Here is a 26273-nt window from a genome sequence, read left to right on the forward strand (position 1 = left end):
ATTTATCTCCTCAATGGTTGGGAACTCTTGCTCCTACATGTAACCCCATACATCCGAATATAAATGCCCGTGAGGGCTACATCCCAAACCCGATCCATGAATTCTTGTATCAAACACGTTGATCAAGTGCGTTCAACGGGACGATCACAAGAATTGGATCATGGATCGGTGATCAGGTTGTCCTGTATGATTCCCGTATGAACCTCACCTTTTACAGGTCACAGCATTTGAAATATTACATTTTAGTACACTACATAGTTTATCATGAAATTTTGAATTATTATTTATATTAAAAAGTTTTTAATAAAATGCATCATCGAGGGTTGAAAACGCAGGTGTAATTTACCTTGCAGCGCTAGAATTTCTTGTGACACCTTAATTTGTCTCACCAATTCGCCGATTCCTGAAAGGGTGATTTGAATGAAAAAGTCAAAAAAAAATGTTGTAAAATATAAGGTCATAAGGTATACAATCCAATAAAAAGGAGTATTTATGATAAGCCAAGCTGACTCTTCAATCGGATTAACCTATATGTTTAGTGTTAAGAGTCGTTGCAAGCTAGTGAAATCAAATTGAACATCAAAAGCGACGAATATGATTTAAGACTACGGTATATTTACGGTATATTAAAATGAGAAGGTATATGTTGGTATATTTTGGAGGGTTGTGCGGTATATTTGCTCGGTAACTCCGCGGTCACACCGGTGCCTATATAAACAAACAAAGCAGTGCTTTACTTGACAAATTTACAACAATCGCAAAACAGTTAGAAACGCAGGCGACAGTGCTCTAAACTTATTTTGAACTTCTAAATTCTGGTTATCCAACTAAATTGAAGGCAAGATGGCTGCACGTGATGCTGCTTCGAATCAGTTGATCGACTACAAGAACACCCAGACGGTGAGTGGGAGTGGGAATGAGAGGGAGAAATGTGTTTGCATGGGTGTGTGTGAGTGCCGGGCCCCGAAAAAGAAAGGAGAAAAACAAAGAGAAGAAATGAAGGCAAAGCGGAGTGCAAAAATATTTATTACTTAAAAAACAAGTAAATTAAATCAATGAATGCTACGTGGAGCCTGTACTTTTTGAAATGTTAACCAATTTTGCAATCAGGTTCTCCACGGGAGAGAGAGAGATCAAAGTTCAAGTGGCCGCCTCTCCACGAAGAGCGAAAGAGGGATGAGTGTCTCTTATCAGTTGTGTTGATAAGCCTTATCGTATTTTAATTTGGATTTATGAAAGCCTGAACCTAAGCCAAAGTATATGGCACTGCAGAAAATGAAGCAAGTACAAACACATACATACATACATATGTATATTTTCTACTCTACTTGTTGCTCTGCACTCGTTTTCTAACCTTGCGCAACCTTTGGCCAAGGTGTTCGTTTGCTTTTCCTTTTTATTAGCATTTATTTTCTTGTTTTTGGTTTCCTTTCCGTGTTTGCACTTTTGTGTTAATTATTCGCTTTCGCTTTTGTTGAGCAGCGTATAACGTATTTTCAATTTAGGCTTGGCTCTGAATGAGTTTAAATGGGATGGGAAAATCGTGCCTTGAAAAATGTATGGCTCGAATATTTCAAAAGATCAATATCTGCCCTTACTTTCCCATTTCCATGCCATGCCCCATAAATCGATAATCCAAATGAGACTTTCTGCTTAGTAATTGCCCGCAAAAGATTAGATCTATCTGAATAACTGCAGTGTTGTGGCCACGCCACCACTAGTCAGCCTTGGGCAGAACTTTCAAACACATTAACAATAAGTGAATAGGTATGTACCTATGTATGTACATGCATAAAGTAAATATATGAAAATTGCATTCAGCTAATGGATGAGGCAACAAATCAATTAAAGCAATATCCCTAATTCTGTTTTAAAAATAACAATTAATATTAATTGCATTTGGACAAAAAGAAAAACGCGCGAGGGCTGCGAAAGGTTGCTTGAATCGTTGCATGCTTGAGGTTGATCGCGCACTGCTCGAGTCAATGGACTCTGCAGCCAAGAGCCGTCGCTCAATGTTGCATAAACTGGTTGCAATGGCTCATTGCGACGATCAGTTACAACGACCCGCCCGGGCCTGGGCCATGAAACTCGTTTGAGCCAAAAGGTGGAAATGCGGACCGACAGGACAGGACCCGGGCCGGTCCGTTTAAGGAAAATGCGTGCGTTCGAGGCAAATTTTCTTTCTCTAATTTGGTTATGCAATTGAGCTGGAACGCCCGGCCCCGGGCTATGTGAGAATATGTTTGGAAATGACCCAGAAAAGAGGCTACCAGCCATGTAGATTGGTTCGTGTTGTTTCACTCGAATCCGGCCTTCTATGACGAAACTATGAAAACAGCATTTTGTCAGGCAATTAGCCATTTGCCTTTGTTTTAGCCAAACACTCATTTCAGTTCGGTTCATTGTCTCTATAATATAGGGTGGGAGTGGAGTGTTTCATTTATGGTGAATTATTGCAAGAATTCAGAGCATGCCAGAGAATACATATTGGATGTGGAATTTCTGGAATTTTTGAAAGAACGCGAAGGTCTGCAATGGCAAAGAATGCTGTTTACAATGAGATGGGCAAGATATTTAAGCAACGCAAAAATGGAATTAAAAATCTCAGTGTTCCATCCTTGCATAAAATTAAATTTCCGTCGGCCTCTGGTATTTTTTCAAAATGAAAGATGTCACAATTTAGTTTTAATTGTTTAACATTCGAAGCTCTGCTTTCATTTTGATAGATGTCTACATTTGTTGCTTCTCTACGTCTTGTAGTATTTTTCAATTGCGCAGATCTTACAGGGCTGCCGCTGCCTCATTATCGTCGCGATTTTTACCCCCTCCTACATATACATACATATATGTACATATATACCATTCCTATCATATCCGCGACAAGTTGCAATTAAAAACTGGGAAGAGCAAGTACTCTCCATACCTAGGCCTTTGTGTATTTTACACTCTTGTAGATCGAGTCAGTTTGCATGGAAGTAGAGATTGATTGGTGGGAGGTTTGCTTTTGCTACACTATCTGGCCTTTGCTGTGACCCCGCATTGTTATGGTCTCAAAGTGAAAACAGTTCTGGATTGAAGCGAATGAACACAAAGACAGGGCAGAAAAATTAAAAATGCGAATAAGAAAGCAGAAAACTTGGGATTCAGTGGGGAGGGTTCAGAAAAAAGGTGCGGTGAGGAGACCTGACGCGAATTGAATACAAATTTACTGAAAGATCACAAGTATAGTATATAGGAGGCTATCTAATGGAATATAATTGCATTTCAATTTATTAAGAAGTTATTTCAATCCGATGGCAAGCAAGACATAATTCATAAACAAATATTTTATATCCTGGTGCTATTTTCCACACAGTAATCCAAGTATAAATTATTTGTTCTCGCAATATCTAAATGACTTTGTTGTGAAATAAAAACGAGAAGGGACGTGTGAGACGCTTCTTACGCGTCACAACTTTTATACCCGGCACTCAGTACTACATCTGCACTTTAGCGGTTATTTGTCAAATTTTACATTTTTTCTTCATCTGTCATCTACATCAACAACACTACTCACGCCAACACGCTCCTTTAGCTCGCCACCCTCCCCTAGAAACACACACTGCAGAGTCAGGGCAGAGTCAGCGGCAGAGGCAGCGGCAGAGGCAGAGGCAGTGACGTGTCAGGGGCCAGGCCATAAACAGCGCGAAGCAGAGTGTGAATGCTGCGGGACGGGGTGGGTTTGGCTACTGCAAATTAATTTCTTCATTGTGGCTATAATAATGATCCAATCGTATCCCAATTTGGTGATCTGATAGATATGGTCATTCCCTACGGAATGGCGTTTTTAGTTTTCTGCTATCTTCAAAATTGTAGATTTGGGAGGTTTTCGCCCTTTTGCGGCGGCGGAAGGGGGCGTGGCTCATTTTTGAAATACACTTGTAACAGTGTGAGCATACAGAAGTATGGATGCAAAATTTGGTGGCTCTAGCTTTAATGGTGTCTGAGATCCAGGCGCTCAACAAGACGGACGGACAGACGGACAGACGGACAGACGGACAGACAGACAGACAGACATAGACTCGGCTATTGATGCTGATCAAGAATATATATACTTTATGGGGTCGGAAACGTTTCCTTCTGTGCGTTACATACAACCGTTATGTGCACAAATACAATATACCCTATTTACTCTTCGAGTACCGGGTATAAAAAAGCTAATTTATATGTCTGACACATCGCCAGAGAGAGAGAGAGACAGAAATAGAGAGAGAGGGACTGAGAAAAGATCTACAACCTTTGTATGCACTTTATTGTTCCTGAAATGCCCTCAAATTATAATTTCACATGGCGTTGAGCCGCGCTCCCTCTCATCCCTCAGGTGATTTCAACAGCCAAACAGTTGCGGCATTAATGAGTGACACTTTGCGTCATTTGTTGGGCAAAGCTGCTTCTATAATGAGCGTTGGCTTGATTGCATGTGGAATAAACGATAAGGGGCTCAAGGAGTGGCAGCTGCAACTGAATTAAGTTGCTCTGCTGACAGGGATAATAGATATCGAATAGAAATTCGTGTTAAAATACTTAAAAAACTATAATTAGACCTCTCTACACTACTACACCTCTGAAAGGAGGGGGGCGGAACTACTACAAGAAACAAGCGAATGGTCAGTAGGAAAGGCCAACTGGGTTATCATTAACTTATGTACATATACTTTAAAGACTGATAAATCCCTCCTCACTGTTGCAATCTGTATACTATAAAACGGTATACAGTATACATAGTATAATATACCTATTTTGGCCCCTCAATGTGACCCCCCATGACAAGTCTTAGTATTTACTCTCGTCGAAAGTAGAAACGATAAGTGCCCGGCTTGCAATCTTTATGTTTATGTTTTCGTGCCGGGTGGCACACACCTACCTTATATATAAAATACAAAAGTCCGCTCCCCAAAATAAGAATTAGAGCGATAAGCTGAGATAAGATTTCGGGGACACTTTGAACACCGGCATTCGGTTATGCAACCAACAGAGACAGAGAGAGAGAGAGAGAGAGAGAGAGAGAGAGTGCAACTGACAAAATTGTTTATTTGTTTCAGGTCTCGCCAGGATCAATCACTACTGGACATGGCTCACCGATTGGCATCAAGGATGCGACCCAGACTGTGGGTCCCCGCGGTCCCGTGCTTCTGCAGGACGTGAACTTCCTGGATGAGATGTCGCATTTTGATCGCGAACGCATCCCCGAGCGCGTGGTCCACGCCAAGGGAGCAGGAGCATTTGGCTACTTCGAGGTGACTCACGACATCTCCAAGTACTGTGCCGCCAAGATGTTCGACAAGGTGAAGAAGCGCACTCCTCTGGCCATTCGCTTCTCGACGGTGGGTGGCGAGAGCGGGTCGGCCGATACGGCCCGTGATCCGCGCGGATTCGCCGTCAAGTTCTACACGGAGGATGGTGTCTGGGATTTGGTTGGCAACAACACCCCGATTTTCTTCATTCGCGACCCGATCCTGTTCCCCAGCTTCATCCACACCCAGAAGCGCAATCCGCAGACGCACCTGAAGGATCCCGATATGTTCTGGGACTTCCTCACCCTGCGCCCTGAGTCCACGCACCAGGTGTGCTTCCTGTTTGGCGATCGTGGCACTCCCGACGGCTACTGCCACATGAATGGCTACGGATCGCACACGTTCAAGCTGGTGAACGCCAAGGGCGAACCGATCTACGCCAAGTTCCACATGAAGACGGATCAGGGCATCAAGAATCTGGATGTGAAGGCCGCCGATGAGCTGGCCTCCAGCGATCCGGACTACAGCATTCGGGACCTGTACAATCGTATCAAAACCTGCAAGTTCCCCAGCTGGACCATGTACATCCAGGTGATGACCTTCGAGGAGGCCAAGAAGTTTAAGTACAATCCGTTCGACGTGACCAAGGTCTGGTCGCACAAGGAGTTCCCTCTCATTCCCGTGGGCAAGCTGGTGCTCGACCGCAATCCCAAGAATTACTTTGCCGAAGTGGAGCAGATTGCCTTCAGCCCCGCCCACTTGGTGCCCGGCATTGAGCCATCGCCAGACAAGATGCTGCAGGGTCGTCTCTTCTCCTACTCGGACACGCACCGCCATCGCCTGGGACCGAACTACTTGCAGATCCCCGTGAACTGCCCCTACCGCGTGAAGGTGAACAATTTCCAGCGCGATGGGCAGATGAACGTGACGGACAACCAGGATGGTGCCCCCAACTATTTCCCCAACTCATTTAACGGACCTCAGGAGTGTCCCCGGGCCCGTGCTCTGTCCACTAGCTGTCCGGTCACTGGAGACGTCTATCGTTACAGCAGCGGCGACACCGAGGACAACTTTGGCCAGGCCACCGACTTCTGGGTGCACACGCTGGACAACTGCGCCAGGAAGCGTCTGGTGGCGAACATTGCCGGCCATCTGAGCAACGCCAGCCAGTTCCTGCAGGAGCGAGCCGTCAAGAACTTCACCCAGGTCCACGCCGATTTTGGTCGCATGCTGACGGAGGCCCTCAACCTGGCCAAGTCCTCAAAGTTCTAGGCACCACTCGCAGTGCGATTTGGTTCTTGGCCTTAGTTACGGTTTATATTGCTGTTGGCATCCCATGCCCACCCTCACCCCATTCTAACACGACCTTCTACCACTCTCAATTTGACTAACAAGAACGGAAGGCTTCTTGGCTTCTTGGTTGCGGGCATTATTCTGTTATCTGATCTGTCTTGTTTTGATATTTAAATTTGTCGTAGTTTTACACGAACACACATTTATATGATGCATTGGATATACACACACATGTAATAAATTCTTTATACTTTGATACAAAAACGAGCGACAGGCTTTTGTTTGTTAGTTTGTTGGACATTTTACTTATTTACGATTACGTTCCTTTTTTCCTTCGATGGAAGCAACTGACTGAGTGCCACGGGCACTAACTACCTCTGATAGTCTTTTTCAGCTCCATCTACTCGACGTTGAAGCTGCTCTTCTCACGAAGCGTTTGTCTTTTCGAAGTTAGCAGGCTATGATTTTCAATGAAATTGAATGCATTGCTCGATTCCTTAGATTTTCCTCTTACTGCCGTACATCAGTCTTTTTAGTCTTTCTTCTGACAAATTCATACTTTCTTGGAAAACTGGCATTTGGGGCACTTATTCAGAAACGGTTGACCGTTTAAACATCTCAGAGAATCGGCCAATGCCTCCGCAACTTCGTTTTAGTCCAAACTCGAATGGCGTTCAGTGTTTCAGTGACTAGTAAACAAACCTTTGACGGTATCTCCCTGTAAAAGGCCACTACGGACCAAATCCAAAGTATTCGGTAGTTAAGAATCAGTTCGTATCGTAATGGATGGATTCTTGCCATGGAAACTAAACATGTCTACATGTTTTTTCATTATGAAACAATTTCTTTATTGTCTAAATGTGGTCGTTTCTTTTTCGAAATCTTTTGATTGATTGAATACTTATTGATTTTTTTACGACTTTCAATGGTGATAAAGCCGCGTGCATTAAAAACGAGGAGAAAATTTGTGATTCGCGTGCAAAAGCGACTCTACCTAGAGAGAATAAGCAGGAAGTCTGCTGGAAGGGGTTGGAGGCAGCCACTAGACATGAATTTCATCATTTTGGCTATACAAATTATTTAACTTGATCGCTTTTCGGGAATCAGACATACATATGTGGACATTCTTTTATAGTCTCTGAGTACTAAGCAACAAGCATTCTCTATCGCCTTACAAACCCACCTTGGCCGGCTTTGCCCCAGAACTATTCTGAGAAGACCACGGTTTTAACTGCTTTTATCTCTGGTGTAATGAAGGGAAAAGGCTTTTATTTATTTTTTTGCAAAATCCTCTGCTTCGAGCAGTGTGCAGCTCTATGGGAGGGGGGCGAGCTAAAAGAGCGTCTTGGCGTGAGAAGTGTTGTATGTAGATGACAGATGAAGAAAAAATGTAAGATTTGAAAAAAAAAAAAACAACTAAGGTACAGATGTAGCACTGAGTACCGGGTATAAAATTTGTGACGCGTAAAAATCGTCTCACACGTCAATTGATCTGATAGATATGGTCATTCCCTACGGAATGGCGCTTTTAGTTTTCTTTTATCTTCAAAATTGTTTGGTTTGGGTTGCGATTTTACTTTTCTCTTATCTTCCAAATTGTGGCAGTGGGAGATTTTCGCCCTTAGTGGGGGCTCGGAGAAATTTGGAAATACACGTGTAACAGTGTGATATCTCATGAGTCCTCACACAAAATTTGGTGACCCTAGCTCTTATAGTCTCTGATATCAGCCGCTCATCAAGACGGACGGATAAACAGACGGACAGACAGACATGGCCATATATATACTCTATGGGGTCGGAAACGCTTTCATCTGGGCGTTACATACATCCAATTTCGAGCACAAATACAATATAACCTATTTACTCTTAGAGTATCGGGTATAAAAATAGATTATAGTTCCAAGCCTCTCACTAGCACTGCTCATTCTTTTCCCCCCAATGTTTTATTGATAGTGCCAAATGACCAAAAATAGCATTAGTAACGATATTTTCTTTGGTTAGGATCTATAAAAATCAATCGATCGATCGTCTGTCGAGTCATACGTTTTTAGTGAATTGTAATCTTTCTTTGTTGGTTGAGCTTTTTATTATTACTTCGATATCTTTTAAAATCTATATACAACATAAATCGTTTGAAAATGTACACAGTATTATTTAAACTTAAACTAAGGCTATTTGAGTGCTCATTTCAGGTTGCAATTAAATATTGAGTAAGTTGTTCATTACAAAAATTGTTGATACATTGAAAAACATGTTTGAATATGTACGTTCTCTCAGTCTAGTAATTGAAAATATAAGCAAACTATCGCTGCTCCTGCTGCGACGGTCATTAAATGTAGTTTCTTATGATGCTTTCTTCCTTTTTGCTTACTAAATGCAACAATTAAGTAACATTAACTTGTAGTTGAATATTTAACGGAGTTTCATGAGTAAAGCGCTCGGGTTTTGCCTCCCTGGTTTATCGTTTTGAACCATATTGCTAGCGCTCTCTTCTCACATTTGTATGGTACACATTTTGCCAAACAATATCAATGATTCGTATCAAAAGTTCTCAAATCAGAAATGCATATTTTGTTAAAAACCTTCTGCTCTGTTCTCTCTGTTTCTTTCAGAAAAAGGCACTTTTCTTGTACAATTCCCTAACTTTCCGGTGTGTGTTTTAGGACTAAATTCTAACTAACTAGTGCGTCTTATTGGCAGCTGCTTCAGCCGCGAGACGCGCCCATTCGGGGAACGAATTGAGGTTGGGGTACACAACCAGGCCCCAGGTTTGACAGAAGATAAACAGAATAATGATGGTGATGATGGTGGGGCCGATTCCAGCAAGAGCCATGTCCTTTGTTCTAATGTTGGCATAGCCGGCCACCAAAGCGTTGGGCGGCGTGCTCACTGGCAGGTGGAAGGCCATGCTGCAGGCCAGGCCAGCGGGCAGGATCAGATACAGCGGATGAATCTCTATGGCTAGAGACTGCAAGGAGAGTATGTACAGTTATGGGTAATGTAATCAAAAATGGAGAGCAGCAGATCAACTCACCATCTCCGCCAGAACGGGAATAATAATGTTGGCAATAGCTACATTGGAGCTGAATGCCGTGAGCACCACTGCCACCAGGATGACCACCAGCAGGAGTACAGCATTTGGCAAGACCTTCAGGCCAATCAGGGCGTTGCCAATCAGCTTGGCCATGCCGCTCACTTTGCTGCCCTCGGCCAGGGCGAAGCCACCGCCCAAAAGAAACACCAGGCCCCATGGTACTTTCGTCTGAATGAACTTCCAGGTAATCAGAGAAGGGGTAGGGCCTGTGGGCACTGGACCTCCACGTCTTGAGCAGTAGCGCAGGAAAGCATAGTTGGCCGGCAGAATGAAGCACATGATGACGACGAAAATAGTTGGCATAGAGTTGCGAATGTCCCTGAAATATGCGGATCAGGTAGAGACGTATTAGTATGGCTACGCCGATAAATCAATGGCAGTTTTCGCACTCACTTGGTGTTCAGCCAATCTGCCCATCCCAGGAAGATGCCAGGTTTGCGGGTGAAGTACATGATGACCATGAAGATGAAAAGAATCATTACTTGAATCTCGTGGATGCTCATGGGGCCCAGCTCCTTGTAACGCTGGTCGATCACCTGTAATGTATTAACGTTTTAGCTTGTGGGTAAACATATAAACTTTGCTGATTGATCACCTTCTTGGCCACATCAGCGCCATCCTTGCCCATCTGCACTTCCTGAGCCTCTTTGCTCTTGGGTCGGAACAGGCCCATAAAGTGCCACTGCAAGAAGATGAATGTCAGGAACGTGTAGACCAACATAGCAGGCACGGAGTAGAACATGAATGTGGGGAAGTCCATCTGTTCGGTGGAGGTGGGGAAGCGCGACTCGTAGATGCCTTTGAATGTGAGATTGGTGGCGGTTCCAATTATGGTACCACAGCCGCCCAGCGACGAGGCGTAGGCAATGCCCAGATAGTAGCATAGAGTGATCTTGGTGGGATATGGTGGCCTGGCGGGTAATAATTACAGGAATTAGTCAAATAATCCAAGTGATTTCTCCACTTTTATAGCTTACTCATCCTCGTTGTTCTTCTTGTTGCCACCGACAATCTGATACTGTGGCTCATGGTTGATCTTGCAGACGCCCTGGGCCTGCAGCTCCTCCAGCACAGCATGAATAATCGGGCACATCATGGCCGTGCAGGCTGCGTTCGAGATCCACATGGACAGGAACATAGTAACCATAATCAGGCCAAAGTGTAATCTTCGGGGACTGCAGCCCACGATCTGGATTACCCTCAAAGCGAGACGCTTGTGCAGATTACAGTATTCCACGGCCAGGGCCACCATAATGCCACCCATGAACATGACGAGCGTGTCTTTGAAATACAAACGGCAGGTCTGATCTGAGCTCTGTATGGAAACCAAGCAAAACACTCATTTAGTTGGAGATTCTTTATAGCTAAAAAGTTATACAGTCTCACCATAATTCCCATCACGGGGAACGCCACAATGGGTATCATTGATGTCACATAGAGTGGAAGGGCTTCTGTCACCCAAAACACGGCCATTACCAATAGCAGGTACATGCAGCGATATTCCTGAAAGAGTTAGACCAATTTGTAGAATTATCTTTCATTTGAAATCAATGTGTGAAAGAAACTTACGGGTGTATTGTTCAGCAGCATAATCGGCAGACAAAACAGAGGAACCAGAAAGACCACAAGGCCTTTCCAGTGATTGCTGAAGAAGTTGGAACATTTTACCGGCGGCTGTGGTGGTTCACCGATTTCACTGTAGATTATAACAGGCAATATTATGTAAATGAAAGCTGACTTAAAAACAAAGCATTTAAAGCTATCGTTACCTGCCAAGAGTGCCGTCTGGGCATTTCTCAACTTATTATTTATATCGATTCTTTAACGCTTTCTTCTATCTATGAATGTATGAATTGATCTTCTGCACTAATGGACTTTTAAAATCTTATTTTCCTAAATCAATCATTACATCTGCCTATCGCATCAATGCAATTACTATATACAAGTGGCAATACTTACACTTCCATTTTGATGTCTGCTGGAGGATAGATCTGTAAGCAAAGAGAACACAAGACAAATAGATCAATAAAAATGATCAACAACGAGCCCCCTTAAAGTATTTACACTATACGTACTTGGGAAACAGAACCAAACCACTTGTTGCCATGTCGTAGCCAAAAGTAATCTGAACTCCGAACCCAAGCAATCGATTGTCATCGTTCACGCTTCATTAAAATGCCATCCATCAGTATAACAACATACATAGAAGCTCAAACCTAACCAATTGAAAAAAATTTGAATCGGGCGCACATCGCAGCGCAGTAAAACAAAAAAAAGACCAACCAAATAAACCAAGAATATGGAAATCAGACGCGTGATATAATTTCTTTTTAGCAAAAAAAAGCTTTGCAGTAATACTATGGAAATTAAGTAGAATGGAACGGAATGAGTATGCCTGAGTGTGCCAGAAAATTTGTCAACGTCTGAGGTATTCGAATATATGTACATATGTAAGTAAGAATACTCTTGGCGGATGTTTCAGAGGCGCATATTCATGACGACAGTTGGCCCCTATTCCTTTCTGAGCGTCATCACCCCTTGCCTGTATAGTGTGTAATCTATACAGTAATAGTAATAGTAATAATAATGTAGTAGTAATCTATGCGTAAGTTAGTTCTCCAAATAGAATAAAAAAACCTGGATATTCATATGTATGTACATACATACATATACATATGTATGTGACGCTTCTTATCGGAAATACAAGATACAATCAATCAAGCTCAATCAAGGAGCACACTCCCTCAACACAAAAGTTGTGTTTCCTTTAACATTAAGGTATCTACATACATACATACATATATGGCTGAAAGCACGCTCCAATTCTAGATTGGATCGGAATACTCGGATTGTGTGTATGTACACACAAGAATCCAACGGACTATGTCCAGTTTCAATGTCAATGGTGTAAGCATAAAATAGTCGTACATCATGTAAAAATGTCTCTGCCCCCCTCGCCAAGGGGACAGAGACATGTGGTAGAAGCTGATGGAGCCGCAAAAAGCTGTTGAAATGGATCTGTGGCGTGTCGCATGCAACTTCTAAAGAGGTTATTGACTTGACGACACAAAGTGAAATTTGTTTGTCTAACAAATCGTCGTAGTATCTTTCTCGTCTTTTATTCAATAACCCAATATTCATTTCATTTAATTAATTGTACATAAAGAGATAAATTATTATAAATTTGCCGAAAGCGATTTTTTATGATCATTTAGCTCTCAATTCATATAAAATAGAAGAAAGAAATAATAGAAGTGAATAAAAATAAAGAGATGTCCATCTTTATTCTTACACTCGTTATCTAAATCTATTCGAATTGCTGATCTATAAGTAGTTGTTAATACGAAATTAATATAAAAAAGTTCTTAATTTAATTAATTAGTGTATTTAACAAGTTTTCGCCTTTTGTGAAGCGTTTACCGGCTTATCTCGATTGTTGATTTTTGTTTGCTTATACATATATTGTTTACGCTGCCTTTGAAGTAGTATTAGAATTATTGTTACTGTTGTTGGGAGGGGTAATTAGAGATAGATCAGCTTTTGTTTATGGGCGACGAGCGTTAGCATTTAATTTCACACTGCATTCTCTGTCCAGCACATGAGTCGAGGGACAGAGGGGGAGAATTTGAGATAGAGATATCCGCCTCCGACATCAATATCAACATCATCAGTCTATCATCTGTGTCTATTGTGTTTGCACAATCGCCATCAATTGTTTATGACTAGACGGGGATGGGTAAGTCGGAGTCTGGGGTAAACATGCGATCTACAGTGTATTTCGTTTAAATCATCTATAAAGTGGTGGCACACTTAGGAGCCGCCTAATCTTTGTTCAAAACAAATACTAGATAAATGTATGTATAAATGTTTTCTGAATATCTAAATGAAGATTCTTGGGCATTGGCATAGCTATAGGTTGCCATAAAATCTATATACATACATATGTACATATGTATACCTACTATAGACCACTCATGGAGAAGTGTGTGTGCTCGTGCAATATTTATGGAAACCCAGCCCTGTACCTAGTTTCGAGTATTTCTCACTGTTGGCGAGTCATAAGTCAGTCTTTAATTGAGAAATATTTCCACACGGCAATTAAAAGTATTATTAAAACAAATTCAAACACGCGCTGGCAGTAACTAGAATCGAGCCACTCCCCCTGACAAAAACTCAAGTATTCAATTTTGGTACTGGAAAAGTTCATCATCTAAGAGAGAAGGCTCGTTTCTGTTGCCGGGGCTGTGTGTTTGCGATTGATTACCAATGCCGATAGGAGAAGTGAATAAATGAGAGGCAGAAGGCAAAATTGATAAAGTGGAGCCTATTATATAGAAAATACTAGCACATATGAATGTATGTAGCAAACATATACATACATATGCTGTATATACATACATATGTATGTACATTCATATATACATACAGCTCCAACAATGTGCAAACAATCTGTGGGACTGCTATCAATTTACAATTGGTCATCTACGTCAGAAGGCGCCCTGAATATCAATCAAAATTGAAAACATACACTCGCATTTCTACATACAAATGTATGTGGGTACATCTATAGGTAGTTATATAAAATGTACTATATAGTATTACATGTTTGTATTATAATATAATCTGAGTACAAATATTTACGTTGTGGAGTGGAATTTTCTGCGAACTACGAGCTTCAATGATATAAACACAAGATGGAGTGAGTTTTGGTTTTATGTAAGTATATGTAGAAAAAGTAACAGAGCTCTATTCAAGTGCAACATAATCCATAGTATCAAAATTCCAATTAATGAAAGTGCAAATCAAATTTAAAACTCACTAGAATCTTCAGGAAGCAGCAGAAGAAATCGGTAGAAAATGAAGATGTCCCCCAATCTAAACTGTCAATCAACAGAAACTGAAATACTAAATTAATTACCTTATTACAGAGTCCAATTTGAATAAAACAAATTGAATATGTACTCATACTTCATGCTTGGATTGTCAACAGTTCCAAAAATATTCAAATAAACATCAATTATGAATATGTATGTACATGTATAATAGCTTTGTATGAACACAATTTCTTACAGCTTACATGGATAATAAATGGTCTAACAAGTGGACGGGAAAGACTTCCGTGGGTACCCGGAAAGAAACACCAAAATCTCTCTTAATTTTGGCAGGGGTGTTTCTCTGTACGCTAATTGAACCGCTTGGTGGGCAAAACAATCAGATAACCAACACAGAACATGATAGAGAACTGCACTTTAATAAAGAATAATGTAGTTCCACTCTCAGGGGGTGTTTTCGATAAGTGAAGTGAAGTATAGTGTTTACCAGTTAATTGAAATAATGGGTCATGGCAAGACAGAGAGAGGGGTATTGTGCATTCCGGATGGGTAAGTGATTCCAGCTGGGGTGAAACATTGTTATTTATTAACCCTCAAATGAACACGTATTTGCGTAAATTAACGTATCAATAAACAGGCTATATTTGTACTATACATATGTGCATCTGTATGTACATATGTATGTATGTATGTATGTACAGATTAAATGAAAAATGTATTCTCCGAAATCACCATATTCAAATTCAACAACAGGTTATCTTTCGAAAGAAATTTAAAATAAATTAGAATAATTTGCAACGCAAGGCTTACAATAAAGGAATTTTACGTGAACCATATTGTACGGCAAGTGTAATATGCATTCCAACAATGATTCCCTGAGCGTACTTTTAACGACTTACGACTTAATTGTATTAAACTTTTTTATGATTTTAAAATTAATTAAATGAGAAAAGATCTTAAAAGTCCAGTTAGAATGGCACAGCTAACCAAACAAGACATTTTTGCCATGCATGGCAATTTTAGGCCAGACATTAAAATATTTTGAACAAGTTCCGACATCGGAATTAACAATACAAAAATATATAAACATCTAAATTTTGATCACTTTGCCATACATTTGTCTGCCGATAAGCAAACCGGTCTGTTGAAATACAAATCCAGTTCATAAAGATATAAAAGTCGTGAAAATGATCGAAAACAAAGCAAAGTGCAGTTTGAAAGACTGTAAAGGTAAGGTTTCTATTCCAAAAATAGTACTACGTAAAACCGAAATAACGTAATATTATATTAATATATTTTCTGTAGTGTAAGTAACACATTTCATAATGTTGATAAGAAATTTGAGTTGCCAGTTCAAGTGCTTGGTGTGCTCAACAGAGATGAGTACTTTAGACCCTAGTCAGAGGAACAGGCTGGCTGTTAGGCAAACCGATTAAGTTGATCCAAAGTACAAAAAACATAATCTAAAATTAAACAGGCAACACAGTTAAGAAGTGCCCAAGTGGCTACCAATCGAACGGCTTCTGGATGACTGTTAATCAAGGCAAGACTGTACTCTGCGAACAGTTTGACTATTACTCCATTTAAATAATTCGATTGCACAGACAGATCACCTTACGACATTCGCATAAATTTAATATGGAAATTTCAGTCTGTTGCGAGTATTTTTCCTTTTTTTTTGGTTCATTCACACAAGCCAAGCCGCCTGGCAACAAAGAGAATCGTGTGCCGAGGAGGAGGTTAAGCTGGGGGTTATCTGTAGAGAGCCGACAGAACTCGCAAGGGAAACGCTTTTAGGATCATTTGTTCTTCTGTATTTTAAGTAGCATTTGTACTCAATCGTCCTTCAGTTATTCAGAACTAAATTGTAACGAGAACGGGACGTGTGAGACGCTTCTTACGCGTCACAATTTTTATACCCGGCACTCAGTACTACATCTGCACTTCAGCGGTTATTTGTCAAATTTTTCTTCATCTGTCATCTACTTCAACAACACCACTCACGCCAACACGCTCCTTTAGCTCGCCACCCTCCCCTAGAGACACACACTGCAGAGTCATGGCAGAGTCGCGGCAGAGACACGGCAGAGGCAGAGACGTGTCAGGGGCAGAGGCCATAAACTGCGCGAAGCAGAGTGTGAATGAGAGAATATGTAAAAACAAATATAAGCTGCGGGACGGGGTGGGTTTGCCCACTGCAAATTAATTTCTTCATTGTGGCTATAATAATGATCCAATTGGATCAATTGGATTTGGTGATCTGATAGATATGGTCATTCCCTACGGAATGGCGTTTTTAGTTTTCTTTTATCTTCAAAATTGTAGATTTGGGAGGTTTTCGCCCTTTTGCGGAGGCGGAAGGGGGCGTGGCTCATTTTTGAAATACACTTGTAACAGTGTGAGCATACAGAAGTATGGATGCAAAATTTGGTGGCTCTAGCTTTTATAGTCTCTGAGATCCAGGCGCTCAACAAGACGGACGGAAGGACGGACAGACGGACAGAAGGACAGACGGACAGACAGATATGGCTCTATCGACTCGGCTATTGATGCTGATCAAGAATATATATACTTTATGGGGTCGGAAACGTTTCCTTCTGTGCGTTACATACAACCGCTATTCCCCACAAATACAATATACCCTATTTATTCTTCGAGTACCGGGTATAAAAAGAATTTGCGGTTTACTACGGAAAGCGGTTACTCACTGAAACAAGCCAGTAAAAATTATCATTATTGCTTTGTGTTGTATTCCTCACTATATTCAAAGTATCTGCGAGTTTATTGCACTAACAATCTATATTTAAATATATTTATTTTATGAGTCTCTAGTAATTCATTTAACGTTTTCACCTTCATTGGACTTCCCGTACAAATGTCAGGAATATAAATCACAAATAACCCTGGTGACCGCACCAACCACATTTTCGAACTAACATAGTTTCATTGTATGTACATACATACATACTGAACATGGGGATGTATTTTAGACTAAAGCTGCAATAATTGTTCAATCAATTAATATGTCATATGTTTGGCTATAGAAGTTTGAACTTGACATTGACATTGTCAGCTATACAAAACAATAGAAAAATTTGCATAATTCACTGCTGGAGCTGGAAATTTTTTTTTACCCAGGCTTAGATTCTGCTTTTGAAGGGGTGCTTAGAATCTCTAGATTTCTGCTTAGTTTAGTTAGCAAGTTATTTAGTTTAGTTATTTTTAGGCGCTGTCAAAAGTATGTACTGAGACGTATAGTCATAGAAACAGGTGGGAAATCTCAGTGTTCTCAAGTGAAGGGAACTTCTGGAAAGTGTATATACATACATACATATGTACATATGTACATACATACTATACGCAATGAATGTCTTACTCAACAAATAATACAAATGTACGATAGATTTAAAATCAATGAGTAGACAATTCAGAAAAATGTGTAGATATAAGATAAACAACCAATACATATTTTATATAACTGCTATTACGTTAATTTTTGTACAAAATTCAATCAGTACCCAAAAAAGTATATCATTGAAATATAAAAACAAACTTATCTTTTAATATGTAGGTACGTGCATATGTATGTATATTATTATGGTATTGTACGTTCAATGACCACATCAAAAAAACTAGTAACTGATATCGTTATATCAGAATAAAGTGTATACATACATACATACAAACATACATATAATACATACGTACATACATATGTATGTATTAGTTAGGTATTTGATTACGCTTCTCGTTAGGTGTGAATTAATAAACAAAAACAAAAAATTACGTTATCTGTCAGAAAGAAGGTGCTAATTTCTACGACAAAAATTATAGTTAATACTGATATGGTTTGATACCTCATTTAAGAATATTAATTTGAGAACTGGATTGGAAAATTTGTGTAAAATTAAAATACTGTACGATATTTAGAGTTACATTCAATGTTTTTGTTGATTGAAATTGTTAAATACCATTGTTGATTTTGATACTTTACTTTGCAAACAGTTTTGTGGGTAGTACAAGGAAACGTGCCCAACAGCCTTAGCCCAAAACTAGACATACACCCATGTGTACTATTACTATATTATATAATATTATATATATCGGCTATAATATTTCCCTACTTTCAGGTTAGACATTCCCATTTACATGAGATTTCAGTGCAAGAAAACCTTTATTATTAAACTAGTTCTCATGGAGAAGTGAGACTGGAAACCAATCAAAAAGAACAATTACATAATGACAGCCAGCTGCAGGCTTGAGGCATTAAAAAATGGGACAAGTGCGCAGTAGGCTCGCTCCTCCAAAACAGACCAAACAGCTGCTTGAGCTTCTGAGGTTCACTGACTTTTCAGTGCGCTTATAGGGGAAACCCATTTAGTAGGCTTAAATTTCAGGTATCGCCTGATCGGTTTCACTTTCAGAGCCAGCCAGACAACGACTCTCAAATATATGTGTATACTTATTCTAGTAATTATAGGGATGCGTAGACTGTTTTCTATTGATAAGAAGATGACCATTAATCATGATCCATTATGCAATAGCATGATCACTTGGAAATCCAAAAAAAAAATACCACTGTATTGTTGGGATCAATTAAGTGATCTTGCTTAGGCTTTCTAGGATTCTTTATCACATATTTTATGTAATTATGAAACGTAATGAACTGAAATATTTATTTAAATCAGAGGAATCTACACATATGTATGTAAATAACCCCAAGAATTTTCGTAGTTCTTTATTTTTTTAGGTACTCCTGGGACACTGTTTACTTTTCCACATTTTCAGAAAAAAAATCAGGCAGTAAACGAAAGTAAACAATATCTACTTTGGAGATCTTTAATTGCAGAAAGCCAATGCAGCTGCCTGGTTCCATAGACACACATGAACACATATGTATGTATGTATGTATGTACATGCTTATGTACTACTTGGATATACATACAAACATGCCTATATTCTGCCTCTCAATCAGGTGCATTTCTATATGTGGTGAACTGACGGAGAGAGGGCATGGAAGAAGACAAGCAGAGCAGAACAGAAAAGAAAACAAAACATAAGAGAACACCGCTTGAACAAAGAAATTGCTGCTTAAGCAACGCATACATATGTAGATATGTATGTATGTATGTACATACATATGTATTTATTGTACATGAGAAGGGGAAACAAATAGTTTATAGGATTCGCTGACTTTGTGTGTGGTTTTCTGGGATCTAATCAAGCAAAGACTACCAAATAGTTGTATAGCCTTACATACCACAGGCCTTCACACTCGTAAAACGGTTCTGATTTTAGGTACAAGAAAATGCAAACGACACAAGTTCACTTCCTAACCAAAAACTGAAAATAAACACATGCAGCGCGGTATTTTTATCGCCTTATTTACAAGACAGCAAGGCGCAGCACTAGCACTCACAAAGCACGTGTCAAAAGTTTTTTAAAAGTGTCCGATCTGTGATAAAGTTATACACAGAATCTTTGAAACTATAATTCTCCATTAGTATTATTATATTACATTATTAACGTTTCAACAGCAGCGGCGGCGGCTCAGCTCGATTTGAACGATTTTTTGAAATGTGCGATGCAGTGTGACCGCGGAAATATCGATCATATATACCGACAGACCCTCGGAAATATACCAAAATATACCCTTTCATTCTCAAAATATACTGTAGAAATATACCGTAAGTTTTAAATCATATTCCTCGATTTTGATCATCTGTTTAATATTACCAGTTGCTTAGGAGTTTCGGCTCTAAAGCTGTAATTTTACTCGAATCATCATTAAATTCTCCACAAGATTGGCTAGTTTTCATGACTTCCGTTATTGGAATCTGTTACGAACCTTTTTGGTGGTGGGACAACGCCGGCTAGCCAGTCATCCCAGGGCTGGGTACTTCCCAAGCCCTCAGGTCGCACAATATACCAACTGTTCAGACATCTCAAACAAATACCATAAACAAAACGACAATTTGAAAAAAATAAGAGAGCGGACTTTACTCTACACGCTAACGACGCGTTATAGTTACAGTATTATATATTTTATATAGACAGAAGTCAAAGATTCTAAAAAATGCATTTTAATATATTATTATATATTATTTATACAGTAGTCAAAGATTGTAAAAAATTCTTTGGATTCTTTGGTTTGACTCAGAAGCAACAGGAGAGAAGTAGGGAAAAGAGAAAACGAATCGGATTGCTGTACCAACGTAAAGAATAAATGTATAGCTGTATGCATGTGTGTGCATACATATGTGGATATGCATGGTGGAAAAGTTGCCATGTGCTAGCTGCATTAGAGAGAAACTGCAGGCAAGACTGTAGCAGCAAAGAGCTAATTGATGCGAAATAAGAATACGCGGCTCGAGTGAGCACTTGTTGCAGGACAGGAAGTGTATGTGACAGCTGTAGCACCCAGCCAAGTGGACGGATACCACCAGGCACAACCTCGTCTCGTCTCTTCTGGCGTACTTGTTCAAAGTGCAACAAGCAAGCCGACTTTCTCAATGTCACTCTCCCCTCACGGGGTGAAAGTCGCCCCAAGCAACAGGTTGTTTGCTGTACGGGTATTTGTATGAACATATGTATGTATGTATGTATGTAGCCGTTTCAGAATGCATCCAATCTCAAACTCGTTTTCTCCGCTCTTAAATAAAATACAGATGCATTCGATCTCTCACTGAAACTTTTCTTTTAAGCGAAGTTGATTGGCGCCATTCTATGGAACTATCAGTATTCATTTCCCTAAAATATGATCCGTCTGGAAATCTTTCGGATTGATACACGAATTGAATTTTCCTATCCATTCAATCAACCTAGAGCTCCATAAATAGATAAGTAATCTTAGAGAAGTTTGACACTTCACTCCACCTTTCATGTTCATGCAATGGGTAAATGTTCTGTCAACTGACTATGACATGTGTCGCTTAGAGGGGTTTTTCCTCATATTTACACTGATACTAGCCATGGTGAAATAGTGTGGTTAAGCTTGAGATAGTTACATGATTTAAATATACATACATGCACATGTACATACATATGTACATATGTAAATGCATTTGGTATTTATGTACAATATATGAAATTTCTCCAATATACATATGTACATACATATGTATATACATATGTGGGTACAAATATGTACATATGTATGTATGTATGTACATATGTACATATGTATGTGTTTCTCAACCATGCAATAACAATTTATTTATAATTGCCTTGAATCAATACAGCCAAGACCTCTAACTTCCTATAACCAGCACACACCTCTAAAAAAATCAATACGCAAACAATTTTCAAAGTCAAATGGAAAATGACCATAAATTCGTTATTAGATCAAAACAGTTGAGAACAAGGACAATTTGTTCACGAATAACTATAATTTTTATTTAGTACAACGAAAGTCGCTTTATGTACATATGTATGTATGTATACTTGATAGAATTCTCATATTGTATAATGTACATACATACATATGTACAAATGTATTTTGTACCTTTTTATTGCCATATTTGTATTTACATGTGTACATATGTATGTATGTACGTTCATTTGATCCGTCTGGAACATTTGTACATATGTAAATAGTTATTGTACATTGTATATACACATGTATGTATGTATGTATGTATGTACGTGTTGAATTTCGCAATGAAGGAGATAATTGCATCAAAGGCTAGACTGCCGGCAGTTGACAGCGTGAGAGATCACTTTCTTTGATCTTGTTGAATAAACAAGCATATAATATACCAAAATCATACACAGTGAGCCAAAGTGAAATTCCGTAGAAATATGTATGTATGTATGTATGTATGTAAAGCTGATTAGAAACATGTCTTGCACCACATACATAATTACCAATCCTAACGGCCCCAAGATGTACATAAATGTGTATGTAAGCATGTACAATGTGCATTCTACATTTGATGTAAATATGAACATATGTACATACATATGTATGTACATAGTATATGGAAGATCTGCCAATTTGTTTCTAATGGCTGGCTAACTCATGTTTTGCTTGGATATATGTATGCATCTCTAAAAGTTTACACAGTTGTTCACTAGTTATATTATTTACTCTACACTAACAGCGCACTAAAATTAATTTGCTTTGCTTTTAATATCTATCACTCTGCTTTCTATGTATAAGTATATGTAGCATGTAGTACTCCCGCTATTGCGCTTTCATCAAAAACACAGAAATATTACGTCTTTTCATTCTTTAGCCAAGATGTGGAGAGGCATTCGAAGTTGATGTTCTTTTTGCTCCAAACATGACTTCGATTGCCATTAATGGCAGGAGCGCTATCTCCGTCTCTCGTAGGAAAGTCTTCAACGCTTAAGCATAAACCAGTTTAAGCTTTTATTTATTTGCAACTGGTTTTTTTTACTCCAAACAAAACAAGTTAAAATTGAAGACAGAAGTTCCGTTGACCCACATTAAAAAATAATATGAACATATTTAAGAATGAAATATTTAATGAACTTTATTCTTTTTTGCTCCATTAGGTAATCCTCCAGATATATTTCAATACAAAGTTCAACTTTAAATTGCGTACAATTTATTTTCGAATATATTTTCAGTATCTAAGAACGTCTGCAATTGTTTGTCTTTGCGTCAGTCCATGTCACGTGTGGGGGCGGGTCCGACAAAAAAAGCGTATTCTGTTCAAGGTAACATGGAGATTATAAGCCAAAATATGTATAAACAAAAAGCCAAGAGCAAAAGTGATTTGGGCTTCTGCGGTCTAAAAATATCTACACATATCCGACTATTGTAGGACATTTTTGGATTTTGAACTCTGTGTGTATATGTACGAACTTTAGACACAGGCATTCTAATGTATCTATTAGTACTCGAACATCCATTTCTATGGCTAACCAAAAATCATCAATATTCCGATTCATTTGATTTACCTCTATTCAATAAAACATTGTTCAGAAATTATATCAGAAAGAGATAAAGGTAGAAGGAAGCTAAGAGTTCACCTTATCAATTTCTTGACAATAATGATTTAGAAAATACCTACAGGTAGGGACAGTTTACATTGAATTTTAGGGAGCTTCTGATTTTGACCATATATTAAATGTTTCCTATGAATATAATACAAATTTTTCAAGTACCTACTTGCATAGCAAATTGTTCCTTAAACGATATACATATGTATAAAGACTTGTACTTCTTGGAAGCTTCAAAAACTCCGTTTATACTTTATCTCACGTGTTGTAATTTGTTATTCTATAAACATTTTTATTGGGTTAGCAAAAACTTGCCTTTTTATATTAATTACCTTGAGAAACCATGCCATGCTAATTATTTTGCTGTCTGACTGTGAATAATATTGTACATATTGTTATCTTTTGGTGTCGTTGTGTCGTCATACCCTTTTTTGGTCAGGTGGTTTTCCAGACACGGGAGCGATAATGCAGAAGCGATGACAAGATGTCTTAACACCCGCTCCACACTGCAGTAGATGAAGGGGGAAAGGCTGCAGAGAAAGCAGCGTCAGTTGTCAAGATTTTGTACGAGGAGTCTATCTCTTCTCTTAGATAACATTAATCTACTAAGGTGCTACATGCATATCTGTACGGTTAGTATTGAAATGAAATATAGTCAGGCATTGTTAAGTGGGTGGACAAACAACATCACGGCGCTTAATATATTGATTAAGTCCTAACTGTGAGAGATAAATGATTGGCAATCAATCAATATAATTTGATCGTAGTGGATTCCGTGAACTTTCCTAGTACTAAGATTTAGCAAGTCTCTGAAGACTGGCCCTGCCTCAAAACACCAACAACAACCACATCTAGTCCATATCACAGCGTGTTTATATAACAACCTCTTACCTAACCGCCAACTTCGGAGCGGCACGCGCTCTGTCCAGCCAAACTCGATTTCTATCAGCCAATGAACCAACAGTTAAGTTCAGTTCATTACGAAAAATTCCGTTAAAAGTCCTAGGGCTTGTCCCGAACTAAACTCAGGTTCAAGGTCAAGTAGGTAAAACAGAAAGCGCAAAACTCGAGCAAGACAATGTGCCCACGTTCTCGAAATCAAATATAAATCAACAGGAAATACTAATCACCTTTTTAATTACGAATAATTAACATGGATTTTAAAATCGAATCAACTCACCATTTTGGTAGTCTCGGTTGCCATGGCTGGTGATAATGGTATATGTATATCTTTCGATACTTGAGATAATCTTAAAAAATTCGTTCGCCTTTTTCAATACAACACTCGCGCGGAAATTTATTTCATAATTTTCACTTTCTTCCACTTAGCCCAGGCGACTGGCTAGACGACTAAGTTAATACTCAGCGTTCGACGAACAACTTGCTTTGCGATTGCCCCCAAAACCGCAGCCGATTTTCTTTCACGATTCTCTCTCTCTCTCTGCCTCTCTATATATACAATATTAAGCCCTGGACAAAAGAAAATATCTGATAAAAAGGCGGCAGAGAGCAGAGAGCTAGAGACCGTTTGAGTTATATAGAGAGAGCCCATAGCTTGTGCTCAGAGTGCAAACACAGACGCACAGTGGGTGAAATGGATAGACTAGTTAATATACACTAAAAACACAATAAAATACATTTAATAAGCAATTAAAAAAACGGCATACAACAAGAACTCTGTAATTTATCTTCATAATATACATAGAAAAACATGCGGACGATATTAGTTTATATAAGCTAAATTGCCCGCTCAACCCACTGTGCGATAGTGTTTTCGTCATCGGATGAGAGAATGTTGTGTGCATGTTCATGTGAGCGCGCCAGTGTGAGTGTGTGTGTGGGGCGCCTGCAGCAACAACGTGTCATAACCTTCCTTCCTCCTCGTTTACAACTTTCGCGATGACCTTAAACCTCTCGAATTCTCGAATGCCAGGCACTAGGTCCCCCGTTTAGCACACGCCCCAACCGGTATGATGAAAACCCATTCATAAAACACGAAATGTGACGTCACCTGACTACTGTTAGGTTGATGTGGGTGGGTGGAGATTACGAATTCGTATTCTTTCTACTGCTACATACTTACATATGTACATATGTACATATGTAAGGTGCGCGCACCTTACAAACATTAAAACCTTTGTTAAATTTTCAAATTTTCAAAATTTTTTTTTTTTTAATTTTTGCCTTAAAGTCTACAAAATATAAATTTAAAAAAGGCCAACAAAAGTTTTTTATACTCTTGGGAGGTTTTTTGAGAATTAAATACATATTTTCCAGAGCGAAATAAGTGAATAATTTCAAAGGAACTTAAATTTCTTAAATTAACTCAAATTTAAAATTCGTAAATTGAATTTAATTGCTTAAATATGACCTCCTGTGCTATTTAAAATTTATGTTATGCGTCCTGGCATTGAATATATCATTCCTAGAAGTAATCATGTATCCAAATTCGCCCATTCCTTGAAAATTCCTTTTTTAACTCTTTTAATGTGGTAGAGTGTCTTACGTGCATGTGCACTTTGATGAAAAGTATTCACCAAAGGTATTGGATTAAAATCAGGAACAACGGCTGGACACTTCAAAATCTGAAAATCTTTTCTCTCTTCAAAAAATGGTTTTGTGTACGTAAACACATGAATCGCGGCATTATCTTGTTGAAATGTCTAGGAATCTTTATAATGCGTTCCCCAAAAATTAAGAAGATCTTCGTGCAATGGTTGAACATATGCTTCCGAGCTTACTTTATGAGTAACAAAACATATTACACACTTTTCAGCAATACCAAATACAGGCCACACTATAAGGGAC

At 39.1% G+C, this 26273-nt stretch overlaps 2 protein-coding genes across 3 annotated transcripts; one reads left to right on the top strand and one right to left on the bottom strand.

Annotated features, from left to right (window-relative positions):
* Positions 1-734: 734 nt before the first annotated feature.
* Positions 735-6833, top strand: LOC117893852 (catalase). Its single transcript, XM_034800620.1, has 2 exons — positions 735-900; positions 5085-6833. The coding sequence occupies exons 1-2, from the start codon at positions 844-846 to the stop codon at positions 6546-6548; spliced, it is 1521 nt and encodes a 506-aa protein (XP_034656511.1). The 5' UTR covers positions 735-843; the 3' UTR covers positions 6549-6833.
* Positions 6834-8635: 1802 nt separating this feature from the next.
* On the bottom strand, positions 8636-24813 carry LOC117893805 (protein I'm not dead yet). 2 transcript variants are annotated; one of them, XM_034800551.1, is made up of 9 exons: positions 24646-24813; positions 11623-11654; positions 11233-11359; positions 11050-11166; positions 10641-10978; positions 10259-10574; positions 10057-10199; positions 9604-9982; positions 8636-9537 (listed from the first exon to the last, which is right to left on the bottom strand). In XM_034800551.1, exons 1-9 carry the CDS (start codon positions 24667-24669, stop codon positions 9250-9252), a joined length of 1764 nt encoding a protein of 587 aa, XP_034656442.1. In that variant the 5' UTR covers positions 24670-24813; the 3' UTR covers positions 8636-9249. The 2 variants fall into 2 exon arrangements, with proteins under 2 accessions (XP_034656442.1, XP_034656443.1); XM_034800552.1 differs by lacking the exon at positions 24646-24813 and adding an exon at positions 19756-19869.
* Between the last annotated feature and the right edge of the window lie 1460 nt (positions 24814-26273).

This window comes from Drosophila subobscura, chromosome J, assembly GCF_008121235.1.
Source record: "Drosophila subobscura isolate 14011-0131.10 chromosome J, UCBerk_Dsub_1.0, whole genome shotgun sequence".
NCBI lineage: Eukaryota > Metazoa > Arthropoda > Insecta > Diptera > Drosophilidae > Drosophila > Drosophila subobscura.

Excerpts from the sequence above, each read along its gene's own strand:
- LOC117893852 (XM_034800620.1), top strand. The coding sequence starts at position 844 with ATGGCTGCACGTGATGCTGCTTCGAATCAGTTGATCGACTACAAGAAC. Across the intron at positions 901-5,084 it reads ACTACAAGAACACCCAGACG|GTCTCGCCAGGATCAATCAC; the intron begins GTGAGTGGGAGT and ends TATTTGTTTCAG.
- LOC117893805 (XM_034800551.1), bottom strand. The coding sequence starts at position 24,669 with ATGGCAACCGAGACTACCAAAATG. Across the intron at positions 11,360-11,622 it reads GCAGACATCAAAATGGAAGT|TGAAATCGGTGAACCACCAC; the intron begins GTAAGTATTGCC and ends TATAATCTACAG. Across the intron at positions 9,983-10,056 it reads GCAGATTGGCTGAACACCAA|GGACATTCGCAACTCTATGC; the intron begins GTGAGTGCGAAA and ends CGCATATTTCAG.